This window comes from Somniosus microcephalus, chromosome 7, assembly GCF_052327205.1.
Source record: "Somniosus microcephalus isolate GS21.2 chromosome 7, FLI_Smic_1.0, whole genome shotgun sequence".
NCBI classification, from domain to species: domain Eukaryota; kingdom Metazoa; phylum Chordata; class Chondrichthyes; order Squaliformes; family Somniosidae; genus Somniosus; species Somniosus microcephalus.
The window spans coordinates 253,746,553-253,764,124 of NC_140993.1; the positions used below are offsets into that span (position 1 = coordinate 253,746,553).

At 42.8% G+C, this 17,572-nt stretch overlaps 1 protein-coding gene across 2 annotated transcripts; it reads left to right on the forward strand.

Moving 5' to 3' along the window:
* Window positions 1-3,832: 3,832 nt before the first annotated feature.
* Window positions 3,833-12,513, forward strand: txnl4a (thioredoxin-like 4A). Of its 2 annotated transcripts, none has more exons than XM_085993618.1 (4): window positions 3,833-4,020; window positions 6,991-7,164; window positions 7,896-7,999; window positions 11,242-12,513. In XM_085993618.1, exons 2-4 carry the CDS (start codon window positions 7,012-7,014, stop codon window positions 11,411-11,413), a joined length of 429 nt encoding a protein of 142 aa, XP_085849744.1. In that variant the 5' UTR covers window positions 3,833-4,020; window positions 6,991-7,011; the 3' UTR covers window positions 11,414-12,513. The 2 variants fall into 2 exon arrangements, with proteins under 2 accessions (XP_085849744.1, XP_085849745.1); XM_085993619.1 differs by lacking the exon at window positions 3,833-4,020 and adding an exon at window positions 4,196-4,431.
* The last annotated feature ends 5,059 nt before the right edge of the window (window positions 12,514-17,572 follow it).

Here is a 17,572-nt window from a genome sequence, read left to right on the forward strand (position 1 = left end):
GGCCTACTCCTGCTCCAGACCCACAGCAATGTGGTTGACTCTGAAGTGCCCTCTGAAATGGCCTAACAAGTCACTCAGTTGTAACTAACCGCTACGAAACATAATAAGAATGAAACTGGACAGATCACCCGGCATCAACCTCAGCACCGGCTACAGACACGGCAACGGCACACCCAGCCCAGTCAACCCTGCAATGTCCACCTCACCAACATCTGGGGACTTGTGCCAAAATTGGGAGAGCTGTCCCACAGACTAGTCAAGCAACAGGCTGACATAGTCATACTCACAGAATCATACCTTTCAGCCAATGTCCCAATCTCCTCCATCACCATCCCTGGGTATGTCCTGTCCCACCGGCAAGACAGACCCACCAGGGGTGGTGGCACAGTGGTATACAGTCGGGAAGGAGTGGCCCTGGGAATCCTCAACATTGACTCCGGACCCCATGAAGTCTCATGGCTTCAGGTCAAGCATGGGCAAGGAAACCTCCTGCTGATTACCACCTACCCCCCTCCCTCAGCTGATGAATCAGTACTCCTTCATGTTGAACACCACTTGGAGGAAGCACTGAGAGTAGCAAGGGCACAGAATGTACACTGGGTGGGGGACTTCAATGTCCATCACCAAGTGTGGCTCGGTAGCAGCACTACTGACCGAGCTGGCTGAGTCCTGAAGGACATAACTGCCAGTCTGGGCCTGTGACAGGTGGTGAGAGAACCAACACGAGGGAAAAACCCACTTGACCTCGTCCTCACCAATCTACCTGTCGCAGATGCATCTGTCCATGACAGTATTGGTAGCAGTGACCACCACACAGTCATTGTGAAGACAAAGTCCCATCCATCGTGTTGTGTGGCACTACCACCGTGCTAAATGGGATAGATTCAGAACAGATCTAGCAGCTTAAAACTGGGCATCCATGAGGCGCTGTGAGCCATCAGCTGCAGCAGAATTGTATTCCACCACAATCTGTAACCTCATGGCCTGGCATATCCCTCACTCTACCATTACCACCAAGCCAGGAGACCAACCCTGGTTCAATAAAGAGTACAGAAGAGCATGCCAGGAACAGCACCAGGCATACCTAAAAATGAGGTGCCAACCTGGGGAAGCTGCAACACAGGACTACATGCATACTAAAAAGCGGAAGCAGCATGCTATAGACAAAGCTAAGCGATCCCACAATCAACGGATCAGATCAAAGCTCTGCAGTCCTGCCACATCCAGTTGTGAATGGTGGTGAACCATTAAACAACTAACTGGAGGAGGAGGCTCCATGAATATCGCCATCCTCAATGATGGTGGAGCCCAGCACATTAGTGCAAAAGACAAGGCTGAAGCATTGGCAACCATCTTCAACCAGAAGTGCCGAGTGGATGATCCATATCGGCCTACTCCTGAGGTCCCCACCATCACAGAAGCCAGTCTTCAGCCAATTCGATTCACTCCACATGATATCAAGAAATGGCTAGGCGCACTGGATACAGGAAAAGCTATGGGCCCCGACAACATCCCGGCTATCATGCAGAAGACTTGTGCTCCAGAACTAGCCCGCCTCTAGCCAAGCTGTTCCAGTACAGCTTCAACACTGGCATCTATCCAGCAATGTGAAAAACTGCCCAGGTATGTCCTGTCCACAAAAAGCAGGACAAATCCAAACCGGCCAATTACCGCCCCATCAGTCTACTCTCAATCATCAGCAAACTGATGGAAGGTGTCATCGACAGTGCTATCAAGTGGCACTTACTTACCAATAACCTGCTCACTGATGCCTAGTTTGCGTTCCGCCAAGATCACTTGGCTCCAGACCTCAATACAGCCTTGGTCCAAACATGGACAAAGGAGCTGAATTCCAGAGGTGAAGTGAGAATGACTGCCCTTGACATCAAGGCAGCATTTGACCGAGTGTGGCATCAAGGAGCCCTAGTAAAACTGAAGTCAATGGGAATCAGGGGAAAACTCTCCACTGGCTGGAGTCATACCTAGCACAAAGGAAGATGGTTGTGGTGACTGAAGGTCAATCATCACAGCCCCAGGACATCGTTGCAGGAGTTCCTCAGGGCAGTATCCTAGGCCCAACCATCTTCAGCTGCTTCATCAATGACCTTCCCTTCAACATAAGTTCAGAAATGGTGATGTTCGCTGATGAATGCACAGTGTTCAGTGTCATTCAAAACTCCTCAGATAATGAAGCAATCCATGCCCGCATGCAACAAGACCTGGACGACATTTAGGCTTGGGCTGATAAGTGGCAGGTAACATTCGCACCACACAAGTGCCAGGCAATGACTATCTCCAACAAGCGAGAGTCTAACCACCTCCCCTTGACATTCAACCGCATTACCGTCGCCAAATCCCCCACCATCAACATCCTGGGGGGTCATCATTCAACAGAAACTTAACTGCACCAGCTACGTAAATACTGTGGCAACAAGAGCAGGTCAGAGGCTAGATATTCTTCGGCGAGTGTCTCACCTCCTGACTCCCCAAAGCCTTTCCACCATCTACAAGGCACAAGTAAGGAGTATGATGGAATACTCTCCACTTGCCTGAATGAGTGCAGCTCCAACAACACTCAAGAAGCTCGACACCATTCAGGACAAAGCAGCCCACTTGATTGGCACCCCATCCGCCAACTTAAACATTCACTCCCTCCACCACCGGCGTACCGTGGCTGCAGTGTGTACCATCTACAAGATGCACTGCAGCAACTCGCCAAGGCTTCTTCAGCAGCACCTCCCAAACCCGCAACCTCTTCCACCTAGAAGGACAAGGGCAGCAGGCGCATGGGAACATCACCACCTCCAAGTTCCCCTCCAAGTCACACACCATCCTGACTTGGAAGTATATTGCCGATACTTCATCGTCGCTGGGTCAAAATCCTGGAACTCCCTACCTAACAGCACTGTGGAAGTACCTTCACCACATGGACTGCAGCGGTTCAAAAAGGCGGCTCACCACCACCTTCTCAAGGGCAATTAGGGATGGGCAATAAATGTTGGCCTTGCCATGATGCCCACATCCCATGAATTAATTTTTAAAAAGTTCTTATGTTCTTATTTCTATACCAAATCTCATGATTTTTAAGTATTTATCTCTTGATTTATGAGACGGTGGGGTTGGCATTCGTGGGCGAGAGAAGCAGAGAGGTTCAAGTTGTGTTGCAGTAGCAATTAAAAATAAAATAGAGGGGGTTCTTTGGTGTGCATTTATTCTTCTCCTTTTAAATATTCTCAATCCATTTATTTGCATTTTCTGCAGTTCACCTGACTTCATTTCCAGTAGTTTCTCGCTGTTTCCAGAACCTCCAGATTGTCAGCTCTGGCTCAGTTGGTATCACTCTCGCCTTTAAGTCAGAAGGTCGTGGGTTCATGTCCCACTCCAGAAACTTGAGCACAAAATCTAGGCTGACACTCCCAGTGCAGTACTGAGGGAGTGCTGCAGGGTCGGAGGTGCCGTCTTTTGGATGAGACGTTAAACTGAGTTTAAAAGTCTGCTCTCTCAGGTGGATGTAAAAAAATCCCATGGCACTATTTCGAAGAGGAGCCGGGGCGTTCTCCCCGGTGTCCTGGACAATATTTATCCCTCAAAATCAACATAACAAAAACAGATGATCTGCTCATTATCACATTGCTGTTTGTGGGAGCTTGCTGTGCGCAAACTGACTGCTGCATTTCCTACATTACAACAGTGACTGCACTTCAAAAGTACTTCATTGGCTGTAAAGCACTTTGAGGTGGGGAAAGGTGCTAGAGGAATGCAAGTCTTTCACTTGCACAGACCAAAAGGTCTCATTCAGACATCGCGAGATTTCCCCCCCTTTTTTTTCCGGATTCCGCACATGCGCCCGGCTGGCCACCCGCCATTTTAGTAACAGGGACCGAGAGAGAGAATTAAACCGCAGTGTGTCTTTAACAAGGAATCTCAGGCGGCTGGAAGCAACCAACAAACCTTGCGCATCTCGACAGCTGGAGGGGCGGGCGGGGTGCCCGTGTCCCAGAGCCTTAGCCGGGGCGGGAGGTGAGCGCCGCCATGCCGGGCCGTTAATCTCCAGGGAAACAGCGCCCGGCAGTCGGGCTGCTTCCCTTCGCGGATCAGTTGCATCGTTTGTCGGGGGGGTTGGAGAGGGGTGCGGGTAATTTTTTTCCTCTTTTCCTGATTTTTTTTAGGGGCGGCCTGGGGGCTCGAACTCGATTCTCTGCAGGTTCCGGCGGGGCAGTGAATGGTTTAACCCGTCCCTGGGTAGCCGGCGGTGAATTGTTTCCTTCCCCCATTGGTCGGACCCTGGAGCCGAGCGCGCTGCCCTCCTGAGCACCCATTCCAGGGACAGCGAGAGTGAGAGAGACTGCGGGTTTAACACCCAGCTCCTCCTATTGCTACAGATGCTACCTGACCACCTGAGCATTTCCAGCATTTTCACTTTATTGTGATGTGAGTTCGGCCTTTGCAGCATGGTTGCTTCTCTCTTGCACCGACCATTCCCTGCCGTGTAATTTGCATCAGGTTGCTAATAGTAATAAACATTTTCATAGAAACATAGAAGATAGGAGCAGGAGTAGGCCATTCGGCCCCTCGAGCCTGCTCTGCCATTCAATTCGATCATGGCTGATCATCCAAATTCAGTACCCTGTCCCTGTCTTCTCCCCATATCCCTTGATCCCTTTAGCCTTAAGAAATATATCTAACTCCTTCTTGAATATATTTAATGAACTGGCCTCCACTGCCTTCTGTGGTAGAGAACTCCACAGGTTCACCACTCTGGGTGAAGTAATTCCTCCTCATCTCTGTCCTAAATGGCTTACCCCTTATCCTTAGGCTGTGACCCCTGGTTCTGGACTCCCCGGCCATCGGGAACATCCTTCCTGCATCTAGTCTGTCTAGTCCTGTTAGAATTTTATAAGTTTCACTGAGATCCCCTCTCATTCTTCTAAACTCCAGCGAGTGTAAGCCCACTGTTCACCATTCGAGACTCGTCAGATACTGACGCAGTCCGTGTCCATATGCAGCAAGACCTGGACAACATTCAGACTTGGGCTGACAAGTGGCAAGTAACATTCGCACCACACAAGTGCCAGGCAATAACCATCTCCAACAAGCGAGACTCTCCTAACCATCTCCCCTTGACGTTCAATGGCATTACCATCGCTGAATCCCCCACTATCAACATCCTGGGGATTACCATTGATCAGAAACTGAACTGGACCAGCCATATAAATACTGTGGCTACAAGAGCAGGCCAGAGGCTGGGAATTCTGTGGCGAATGTCTCACCTCCTGACTCCCCAAAGCCTTTCCACCATCTACAAGGCACAAGTCAGGAGTGTGATGGAATACTCTCCACTTGCCTGGATGAGTGCAGCTCCAACAACACTCAAGAAGCTCGACACCATTCAGGATAAAGCAGCCCGCTTGATTGGCACTCCATCCACCACCTTCAACATTCACTCCCTCCACCACCGACGCACTGTGGCTGCAGTGTATACCATCTACAAGATGCACTGCAGCAACTCGCCAAAGCTCCTTCAACAGCACCTTCCAATCCCGTGACCTCTACCACTTAGAAGGACAAGGGCAGCAGACGCATGGGAACATCACCACCTACAAGTTCCCCTCCAAGCCACACACCATCCTGACTTGGACCTGTATTGCCGTTCCTTCACTGTCGCTGGGCCAAAATTCTGGAACTCCCTAACAGCATTGTGGGTGTACCTACACCATATGGACTGCAGCGGTTCACCACCATCTTCTCAAGGGCAATTAGGGATGGGCACTAAATGCAGGCCTAGCCAGCCAGCGACGCCCACATCCCATCAATGAATTTTTAAAAAATCGACCCAATCTCTCCTCATACGTCATTCCTGCCATCCCTGGTGAATCTTCTCTGCACTCTCTCCATGGCAAGAACATCCTTCCTCAGATAAGGCGACCAAAACTGCAACAATTTTTTTTTATTGCTTAAATTGGTTTGTGTTTTTTTGAAGAGTTTCCTCTTTATCTGCTCTGTCACTGAAACGGCTCGTGTGCATATTTTGAATCCAAAAGCGCAGAGGTTATTCCTAACAAATCGTGTACACCTGAGCTGGAACACTGGCTTCTGTTGATCTAAGGACAACCCAGATCTTGAACAAGTGTCAGCCGGCAGTACTCAGTCAGTACTCCTAGCTAAGCTGTTCCAGTACAGCTACAATACTGGCATCTGTCTGACAATGTGGGAAATTTCTTACGTATGACTTGTCCACAAAAGACAGGACAAATCCAACCCATCACCTATTCTCAGTCATCAGCAAAATGATGGAAAGAGTCGTCATGAGTGCTATCAAGCGACACTTACTCACCAGTAACCTCAATGCTCAGTTTGGGTTCCGCTCCAGGCCTCATAGTGACAAATAATTTTGAGGTTGAAATGAAGTATGAGAAAATATGAAAAGTAACTGCATATGGACATCGTTTTAAAACTTTTTGCCTCTGCATGATAATCATGCCCCAAGACTGCCCTCAAACAATGCAGAAGGGATCAGCTAGTTACCTTTTAAAAATGAGCACTTAAATTGTTTTTTATTTAATTAGAATATATTGTGCTTTCATTCATCCCTTCAGTGAATGAAGTTTTGTTTAAAAATTGCTGCAGTATAATTCTAACCAAATTGGCTAAGTGGAACAATAAGGGGAGCAAATGAGAGGGAAACATTCTATATGGTATTTTCAATTGGTAGAATTGCAGTGTTAATTACTTGGCTACCAGCAATAGCAGCTGTGATTCTGCTCTTTAACTGCTTTTACATGCAGTAGTGTCCCTGCTACTATTTATTTAAATCAGTCCGCCCATGTCTTTAGAATTAATTTCTTTAGTCCCTCTCATAGCTCTATCGGCACAGAGCCTTTAGTCATAAGGTGCACTTTTTTTCTTTCTAGTTCAGAAGTAATTGTATTCCAACCTTTGTTTGTGGTAATAATAGGAAGATATACTGACCCAGTCTTATTTTTGTATTAGAAGTTGTACAACTCTGTCAGGATGTCGTACATGTTACCACATCTCCACAATGGCTGGCAAGTGGACCAGGCCATTCTGTCGGAGGAGGATCGTGTCGTCGTCATTCGCTTTGGTCATGACTGGGATCCAACTTGTATGAAGATGGATGAGGTGTTGTACAGTATTGCTGAGAAGGTAAGCCTTTGACAACATCAAAAGAATATAGCACGGTTTAATAAAGTTATACTCAGTTAAAGTAGAGTGCCAGAAATATGTAAATAGTTCAATCCATAGGTTCTTTGTCATGGACACAGTTTGGTAGTACTTTTTAATTTTTTTTCAAGATAAGTAAATTATCCAACTCTTCACTTTGCCTGGATTCACTAGAGGGGAGGCAAGCCACCTACATCCAGACCTCTATCAGTGCTCCCCTTTGACCAGCCGAAGGCTAGTGTACCTTCAGTAGCACTTTACAACTCTCTCTCATTGCATCTGGAAAATGCTGTAGTCTCCACTTGGTGTTTTCCACTTGTTCGAGCTCATATCAGGCACTGAGTGGAGTGGCCCTGAGCTTTACTGCTCCAATTCTTAACATGCCATCACCGTGTACTCTCATTGAGGACTAGTTTTGTTAAAACCAGTATCAAGCCATCTTTTGCAATTGCAATATTGCATGACTTTCAAAGATAACATGCAAAACTTAAATAACTATCAGATAATATAAAATAAAAGTCTGTGTATAAATACATAGTTCTGATATACCATAGTTTGCAATATACATGTTGTTTATGGCTCCTTTATAAACACAGGGCATGTATAAAGTGCTTCATTATATGACCTCTTAAGTAGCCCAATTTTTAGTTCCTCTATACAATTATCAAAGTTTATTCATATATAAAATCTATAATCAAAGGTATTTTTTTTAGGTGAAAAACTTTGCTGTTATTTATCTTGTGGATATCACAGAGGTACCGGACTTCAACAAGATGTACGAGTTATATGATCCATGCACAGTTATGTTTTTCTTCAGGTATGCATAATCACAGTTCTAGAACTAATGTGACAAGAATAAATAACAACCCTTATAAAACCTTGTTAAGATTTTGTATTGTTAGTAATTGAATAGATGGGGACTAACTAGGTTCTGCAATACGCAAAGGATGGTAGTCTTGCCTGCACCAGAAATGGTGTTCTGAATAAGCTAATAGGCAATTATAGTGCTACGCTATCAATAATGAAACTCCTCATCTGCCTTTGGTGTATAGCAGTGCAATGTGCTTTAGATGGGAATGTGGAAGGATTCCCCCCCCCCACCCGAAGAAAGCAGTTTCCCACCACTTCAGCTTGACACTGCATGTAATATAACTCCAGTGTCGTGTCAAGCTGAGTTTAAAAAGTGCTCGTGGGGTACTTTGCCCCTCCTGGACACTAAGTTTACACACAGGTTATTCAAATGCTTTGAGTGTGTGGACATTCCTGCCCATACTCTTCAGTTTGACAGGCTTGACAGTTGGAGTCCTAGTTGGACAGTATAAATAAATTGCAGCCAACTGCAAATCAGCATTGTAGGAACTGACCTGAGATTGGTAGTTATGGTATGACTGCAGTCTTTGCACTGGGCAGCTTCACCTCAGCACTGAAGATCTGTTGTAATCCCTGGCTAGTGTGTACCTCCTGCTGCATCAGTGTAAGATTTCCATTTCCTTCACTATTTCTGTGGGATCGGAAAGTTTCCACCTTTTTGCAACAATTGGTCTTGCAGTGGGCACCTGCATTGTTTACAATTGGTCTGAATAGTGACTATTGACCTCAGTGCTTGCTGACTGTATTACCAGCTGATCTAAGACTCAATGCACATACTTTCTCCAGATCCAGCTGCTTACTGGTTGATAGATTTCAGACATGTGCCCAGTAAGAGATTTGCGATCTTTCACCTCAGCTGATGTTTCCTCGGGTAGGAGTTACTTGCTTCTGAATAATTTCCTCCAGTCTATCAACACACAACTTGTACTGCTGCATTGCTAACTCGTGTTGGTCTGTGACAGCGTGGATGCTAGATAACTTCAGGGACATCTTGATCACTATTTTCATCAATTTGAGTGCTGAATCGTAAAAGGAACCTCGTGGCACCTTTGAAGAGTTCTTACCATTCAGGGGATTATCCCAGAGGACAAAAGCATCTTTATTCTGTAAGACCAGTAGGTCACTGACAATCTTACAGTCAGCAGGTTCAGGTTAGTGCTTTATTTGGACTAATTGTAAACAATTCAGGTGTTCACTGTAAGACCAATTGTTGCAAAAGGTGGAAATGTCCTTTACCGTTAAGTGGGCTTAACAGAATTCCAGCACTTTAGAGCATGCTGATTTTAAGATTAAAGTGCTATTGAGGGAAGAAACTGACTGGGAAACTGCAGTGTAAGGTGAACATGCTATGATTTGTCACAGGATGTGGTACCGTAATAAATGACTTGCCCTATTCAAATCTGGTTTGAATAGTGAAGGAGGTTGGCTGGGCGCAGATCACGTTCTTACCCTTGGACTGGGAAGGTGGGTCACTCTCCAGGACCAGTGATGACTGAGGGAGACTTATTAGTGTCTTCATTAACAAGCTATCTGGTCTGTGTAGCCTCACTAAGTTTTCTTCTAACAGTCCAAAGCACAAATTTATTTTCTTAAGATTTTCTCACCTATTTTGAGGTTTTTCTTTTTTTTTTTTAGATGATTAACAAAATTACTTTTGCTAGTTATTTTTGACTAGTACGGTTGAAATTATATGCTGTAGTGCCCAATTCTCGCTACTGGGTGGCGTTGTACTAAAACCACTTTGCAGCATGTTTAAAAATTTGTTGCAGCTCTTGGTTTCTGGACCACACTGCTCAGTGTTACGAATGGGCTCTTCAAGACCAAAACAAATTGGAGAATTTTTACTAGACCAGTCATCTGACAAGTGGAAATTGTGACCCTTAAAAGGGCACTTCAGTGTGTTATAACAAATATTGTAAGTCACGAGCAACCCTTTTTATAAAAAAATAATTGTAATGTAACTCCAATGTTGCATCACATGATGTAAAGTCTCGTTTCCTCCCCCCACCACCACCAAATCCATTAGTATCTAATTTATATGGTGAATGCACAGTATGTACTGATCTACTTCAGAACAAATATATATTTTTGATTATTTTCCACTTTATTTTTGTCTTCATGCACTAATGCCAGTAGAGGGCAGACTTGAGATAACTCCCAGGCTTCTGCTAGTGCTGCTATGCAGCCAGCCACTAAGAGTAGATCTGGGATCACTAGTCCTCTGGTTTTCCTTTTCATTCTCTTCATGGCCTTAGTACAGTACTTATATGGCCAAGATGGTCAGTTTACTGTGTAATAGTGGCATGTACTTGTGTCTGATTCTCTCTGCCATGGTACCATGTTCACTTCAGAGATATTCTGTGAACTAAATATGGATTTCTTTCTCCATTCATTTCAGAGTACTATCCTGTTCCAAGCTAGTTGTTTATTTACAGTCAAGTTGTGTATGTTGTCTTACTGCATTGCACTTGTTACCTAAAGTGGTCTTTCACACTCATCGATTTGTTCTAGTTCTATTAATTAGCAATAGATTGAATTTTAAAACTGGAGCTAAATCTGTATATTTAAGCACTGACTTGTTGAACAACTTAAAATAAATTACCCCCTCTTTACCAATTTTTAAACATTAGTTATTTTAATATCTTTTCACAGTAAGTTTATCGTTTTTGTTTTACCCTTTTGCCTCCCCTCACCAAGATTTAAATTGTTGGTTTTCCACAAATACTGGGCACTTTTCAGTACTTCACCCAAGTGACCATTACTCATGTGTTAGCCTTGGAGGGCAGGGAGAGGCAATCACAGCCAAGCCCAGTCCTGTTCTCTCATCGCACACACATACATGCATGCATTTCCAGTAACCGAGTTGGACAATGATCAGGAGTGGCAACCTTTAGTTATTTTTACAAATATAGTGCTTTGAACATCAGTTGGACTGAGATCAGCAGGCTCGTCACAATTTGTGATTCAAACTGGGATTGTCTGAGTCTGTGTACCTCAACTGCTCACTGGATAAACTCACTAATGGACTGTCAGAGCTCTTATAGCAAGTTGTAATAATTGGAGAATTCAAAGAAATTGCAAAAGATTACATTATCAAAGCAGTGTTTGTTTGTCTGTCAAACTTTGAACAGCAGGAAGCTTTTGTGTGCATTAATTTTTCCTTACATAATTTTTGCTCTTTCTTTCCAGAAACAAGCACATCATGATTGATTTGGGCACCGGTAACAACAATAAAATTAATTGGCCTATGGAAGACAAACAAGAAATGATTGACATTGTCGAGACAGTTTACAGAGGAGCCCGCAAGGGAAGGGGTCTTGTTGTATCTCCAAAAGACTACTCCACTAAATATAGATATTGAGGGGTCGTGTATGCTCAGTTGAACAATTTGCCATATGCATCGTCCTGGAATATCACCGTTGTACATGGAGTACCCACCTTCAGATTGCATCTGTGTTTAGACATTTGCATTGGATGCCCTCACCTATTTTATATTGTCTACTGCAAGATTTATAAACTATATATGAATGGAAAGTTGTGGAGGTTTTTTTTACCATATTTTCTGTTGCCCTAAATAGAAACTGTTGATTTATTTACCATTCATTCTTTTTAAAAAGGACTTTTGTGTTGAATAACTGTCCTGAACCTGGTAACAAATTATATTTTTGGTACAGTACTTTGAATATTTGAATTGTTATAGTTCATTCTTTCTCGACATCCAAATAAAAATTGAAGAACGACACGTGATTGGACTTGGGTTTTCCGATCATAACGCTGACGGGAACCCGTTTAAAATGAGTTTCTGTTGGTATTCTGATTGGAAAGACGTAAGCCATAGTCTCCATTCGTGGCAGTGGTTATGTACTGTATTATGGTTTTTTTGAACCAACTATATAATGGGCTAAATTTTCAGCCAGCATTGGGAAGAAAATATAAAATTTAATTATTTTAAATGTTGACAGGCAACACTATTATATCAATGTTTACAGCCTTTATTCTTGGGCATATGCCAAGTAGTCAGTATTTAATGTTGGCCCCCCCCCCCCAAAAAAAAAATGGTGTGGCTGATTGCCTTTTATGGTTATGGGCCTAGGTCCATAGTCTTCAAACTCTTACAAAATGCATAATAACAAACCAGTCAGATTATACTGACATTCATTGTGTGTTGTCTTTTAAAATAAAAATAGTGTGGCATGAGAATAGTTACGATTTATCCTCATACAACCTGAGCCCCCTATAAGCTACTGGCTTGGGCTGTCAACCAATTAATTTGGCAAACAACTGTTTAGATTTGATCAAAGTAATAATTGTCTTTGAACTGTTGTAGCATTTCTTGGTTAAGTGCATTGTTTCTTGTGTTTGTGAATCTCAACTCCCTTCTGTTTACAATTTTTTTTGCTGCCATAATGGAAATGGCCTTTCCAAAGGCCAAAACTTTAAAGGGTCTTAGTATAAAAGTAATGTCATCTAGTGTCACTTACTCCATACATCTATTGTATATATCACCAAGAAGTAATCTTGCCTAATCTCATGGACACCACTTAGAAAACAATGGCATTGAATTTTCCTCTGAAGTGAATTGTGTGAATCTTTGTGTTAATCACATTGAGTAGTATTAATAGATAATTCTGTGTCTAGACAAAGACATTCTTAGTTTCTTCATAGGAAGTGGAAGTAATACCAATAACTCTCGGCACTGTTGGACCAAAGTATAATTTTGCAGTCAAATGGCAGACTGCTAATTGTAATACTCTTACTTAAAAATGCACTGCACAGCTCCAGGAATGCCCATTGCAGTAATCAATCCTATTTCATAATACTTCTGATCGATGTTGAGTGTTACTCAATTGTCAAATACTCCGACCTGTGCTAGCGTTTTGTAATAGTTCAGGAAAACTTAGTTCTCATTAGCTGCTGTCTGAGGTCTTCATATAAATAGTGTCACTAATCACAGAATCACAGAAACCCCACAGTGCAGATAGAGGCCATTTTGGCCCATCGAGCCTGCACCGACACGTATCCCACCCGATCCCCGTAACCCCTACATATCCCACCCTATCCCCGTAACCCCACGTATTTAATCCCCCTAACACTAAGTGTCAATTTATCATAGTCAATCAACCTAATCTACAGAACAAGCTCCTAGTAACTGAAATGTGCATCAGTGACACCAGCAGGTGTAGCTATTTGCCAGGCTGCCAGGAGATATGAAGGTTGAAATGGTACAGAACAACAACAACTTGCATTAATATAGCACCTTCAACGTAAAATGCCCCACAGTGCTTCTGAGAAGCACGGTTGGGGGAAGAGTTTAAAGATGGAAACCGCTGGAGGGGAAATAATGAATCAATGCCTCTAATACATTTCCCAATTAAATCCCAGGGTTCAAACATTGTCTCCTTTTACTGTACCGTCTAGGTATTGTATTTTCCTTGGGCTTCAAGTCGACCTATATTGAAATTCAAAAAGAATGTTTCTGTAAACCCGATTATTTTTTTTGATTGAACTGTGCAGGATTCCTTGTTGAAATGGTGGGCAAATGCACTGACTAATGTAATACTAAACCGTACCGACCAGAAGATGCCAGGTTCACTTAGTCTATGCTGAATTCAATGATCTGCCAGGGTAGCAGTTGGGGTGCTACAATTAATTGCCTTAGTAACCATGAACTAGGGAGGGCAAAATCAGTCATGGTTTTTGCTCAGATTTATAAGTGTGGATGACTAGTGTTCACAGGATCAGGCTTGAATAGCCTACCAACTTTTACTGGACTTGCACATGAATGATGACTTGAGAGACACCTAGGCCCTGAATTTGCAGTTGGTATGACTGTAAACTGTCAGAGTACGCCTTTGAAACTGACTGCAAGTTTGGGATTTCCGCTTGCGCATGTGCTAAATCCTGAACTTTCAATCTGTCAAGTTACGACTACATAGAGGCTTCGCTGCATCTTTCACCACCTGATAGAAATTAACGTGTTGGTGAAAAGTTGGACGAATTGCCCACCCACTCTGAAGTAATTACGCTTTCAATTTTTAAGTCTTGTGCAAACGGGCGCAGCGTAAGGGGGCCGGATGAGAGAATTGTAATAGCAAAAGTTCTTATCAATGATTTATAACCACAGAGTACACAGTGCTGAGGCTTGTAATAACAAGGGAAGATTTGTCCGATACAGCAAAATCGAAAATGCATTTTTAAGTGCATTTATGATTTTGCTACATGTGAATAAAACAAATTTTCCCACAAAATTAGTTTTAGCTTTTAGTAACGAGTTATAATTTTTCGGCAGAATATGTTCCTTTTAATTTGTAAAATGGCAAGGGTATTGCATATTGGCTCACCTACATTTTCACTTTTTCATCAGTAATAGACTTCGATTAAAAAGATACGCAAAACTTAATTTAAACGTGGAATACAATTGTTAATGTCTTTCCAATGCATTGTCTCAGTTTCATTGACCTTTAGTGGAGACTAAATGACATTCGAGCTCCTCTTGAGGTGGTAAATGATTGTAATATTACAGCCAAGTTCCTATTAAGAGTTAAATGTGTCATAAGCCATGATATTTAAGTTCTTGAGATTGGTTATATTTCTCTTCCAGCAATTGCACCTTGAAGTGGCTATAACTTTTTCTTCTCCGCATTTATTTTCATTTACCCTAATGTTCCATTATTTCACTAAATCGACAACTTTGTTGATATTTGCTTCTTATTGCTGACCCTGTTCTACTGTCATAAATGTGCACAAACGTTTCACAGATGTCCATGTAATTTATGACCCCTTAATGCTCTCTAAATTGGACAACATAATCTCTCGACTCCAGCATTAGTTGCTGAAAAGGGATCGACTTATTTCACAGTAATTATATTTGTGAAGGTTTCATTTCCGTTCTTAACCTATATGAGTGAATCTCTCCTCTTGTCACTTTGCACTTTAAGGGCTCAGCTGTAGTTTATAGGCTAAGAATCAGGAAGTAAAATAACCATCACCCCACGTGATCCGAAGTTTGCGTACGCACAATGGTGGGCTCCTTGATGGAGTATGCTGCACGGAACTCTGCAGCATTTTAAAGGCAGTTCTAGCGGGGGATCACACGAGGTAGGTGCGGATTTACTTGCGATGTCAGCACGGCGTACTCTCGCTTCGCCGCCAACTGCAAATTCAGGCCCCTAATGTTTAGAACTGTACTAAAACAAGAATCACTACTTTCAGGAGAGGAGTGGAGAAAATCCAGGAGGAGGAAGATGATGTCAGAAGAGATCATTGTTTATAAGGAAAATTGCAAAATAAGTTATTCCTGAAAATTGTAGAATTACCTCATTTTAAAAATTACAATTTTTTTTTCCCATGAAAAAGCAGAAGAAATGAACCACAGCTACTGCAGCATCCATGTGTCAATTTGGATGTCACCGTATCCCATGAATATGATGTCTTTATCTTCTGTATCACAGCAGGTTTTGTGCATTAAACTCTTGCAGTTCAATATGATTTCTTCTACTTTTAGTGCAGAAGGTACATGCCCTTTGCTGTTGTGCAACAATTTGCCTTGTAATGCTGAAAGAAATAAGGAAAAATATTAGTATTAAATATCTGATTCAGTCATTTCTTTTAAGTTATGTATAGATATTTGGGTGTAGGGGGTTGTGCTCATGAAGGTGAGGGATGTTGGTGCTGGGGAACAGAACACTTTTTCACAATGTATTGAGGTCAGGTACAGATTGGGCCAGATCCAACAGAAACCTGTTCTCCCTCAACATGTCTTAAATCCAAACTCAAAAGAGCACCCTGCTGCACAAGTATGACATTTTCACACCAGTCCTCCCTTGTGACTTCTCCAACTTAGTTGCTGATTCAGTGTCACATTATGAGCAGCTATTTTACTGTGAACCCACACCTATTGTGATCTTGGTTCAAATTAATTTCACCCAGCCAGCAAAGAGGAGACTTGAATTCCACCAGTCTGAGCTGGACTTCAACCAGAGACTTGAACAGGTGAAGGAATGTGTGATGTTACCCAGCCTCTCTCTAAAACAAAGTACCAATGCAATAACTGCTATTTAAATATTTATATAGTAAGGTTTATGCAAGATATATGTATCCATGTACATCATAAATCCTTTATACAAATTATGTTGGATTTTATAATTCCACTCAATCATGTTACCTGTACTATAATTTCCAGCAATCAACTAGATACTGCTTGATAGTTTTTTGTTGTTGAGATAATCTCAGTCCTGCTTTAACAAGAATCTTGACATCAGTGTACTGTGAACAGTTTTGGTCTTACCTAAGGAAGTATATACCTGCCTTAGAGGGGGTGCAATGAAGGTTCACTAGATTGATTCCTGGGATGAGTGTTGTCATATGAGAAGAGATTGAGTAGAATGGACCTATATTCTCTGGAGTTTAGAAGACTGAGTGGTGATCTCATGTATTATGTCCGTGTATAATTGAGACACGGACTGCAGGAGTTGATTATAACAAGTCTTTACTGAATGGAGACAACCTGGAAACTGAAACTACAGAAGCCTGCTAGGGCCTTTTATAGAGGGGTGGTCACTGCCGGTACTGCAGTCTGAGACCAGTTATTCCCTTAAAGGTACATACACAACAATTCCTCTTTTAGATAAACAGTACATAACATTCATTTAACAACTAAATAATAACTAATTACAATTACAATTACGGTTGCTAGATACATTGGTTGAAGTTAAGCAATTATAAGTTCAGTCTTTGAGGAGGCTTCCTGATTCTGTCTGGATAACGCCTCTTTGGGATATCAGGTTCTTCTGGCAAGGTTGAGTCGGGATCAATGTCGTTGTTTGGTTCATCTGCTTCCAATATCACCGATTCTGCGGTAGATGCAATTGGTACTTCGGTTTCATCGCCAGGTGTATCAGATCGTGGTGTGGATTTGACGTTTTCCAGTGACTCTAGAATCTGGTCAGCATAGCGTCTTACAATGCTCTCTCCAACGTCCACGGTATACATTAGAGGTCCTTGCCGTGTACAGATCGTTCCTGGCTGCCATTTCTCTGTGCGGTAGTCCCGGGCCAAAACTGGTTGACCTAAAAACTCCTGGTCGGCCTTTCATTCATATTCTGAAACTGCCTGTTCTCCACATCTCTTCTGACGTTTGGCTTAACCAAATCCAAGTGGCATCGTAGTCTTCGATTGAAGAACATCATGGCTGGAGTTTGGTTGGTAACCGCATGTGTCGCATTCCGGTAGGCAAACAAGAAGTTATCCACCTTGTGTTGTAGGGGTATATCTTCATTACACATTGTCTTGATAGCCTTCTTGAATGTTTGAACAAACCTCTCGGCCAATCCATTAGTGGCTGGATGATATGGGGCGGATGTGTAATGCTTAACACCATTGTTCTTTAAGAACCTCCGGCACTCTTCAGACACAAACTGTGGTCCATTGTCAGAGCAAATCTGTTCAGGCAGCCCATTCCTGGCGAATATGGTTCGTAAGACTGATAGTTTTTTCTGTGGTGGTTGAGGACATTTTTATT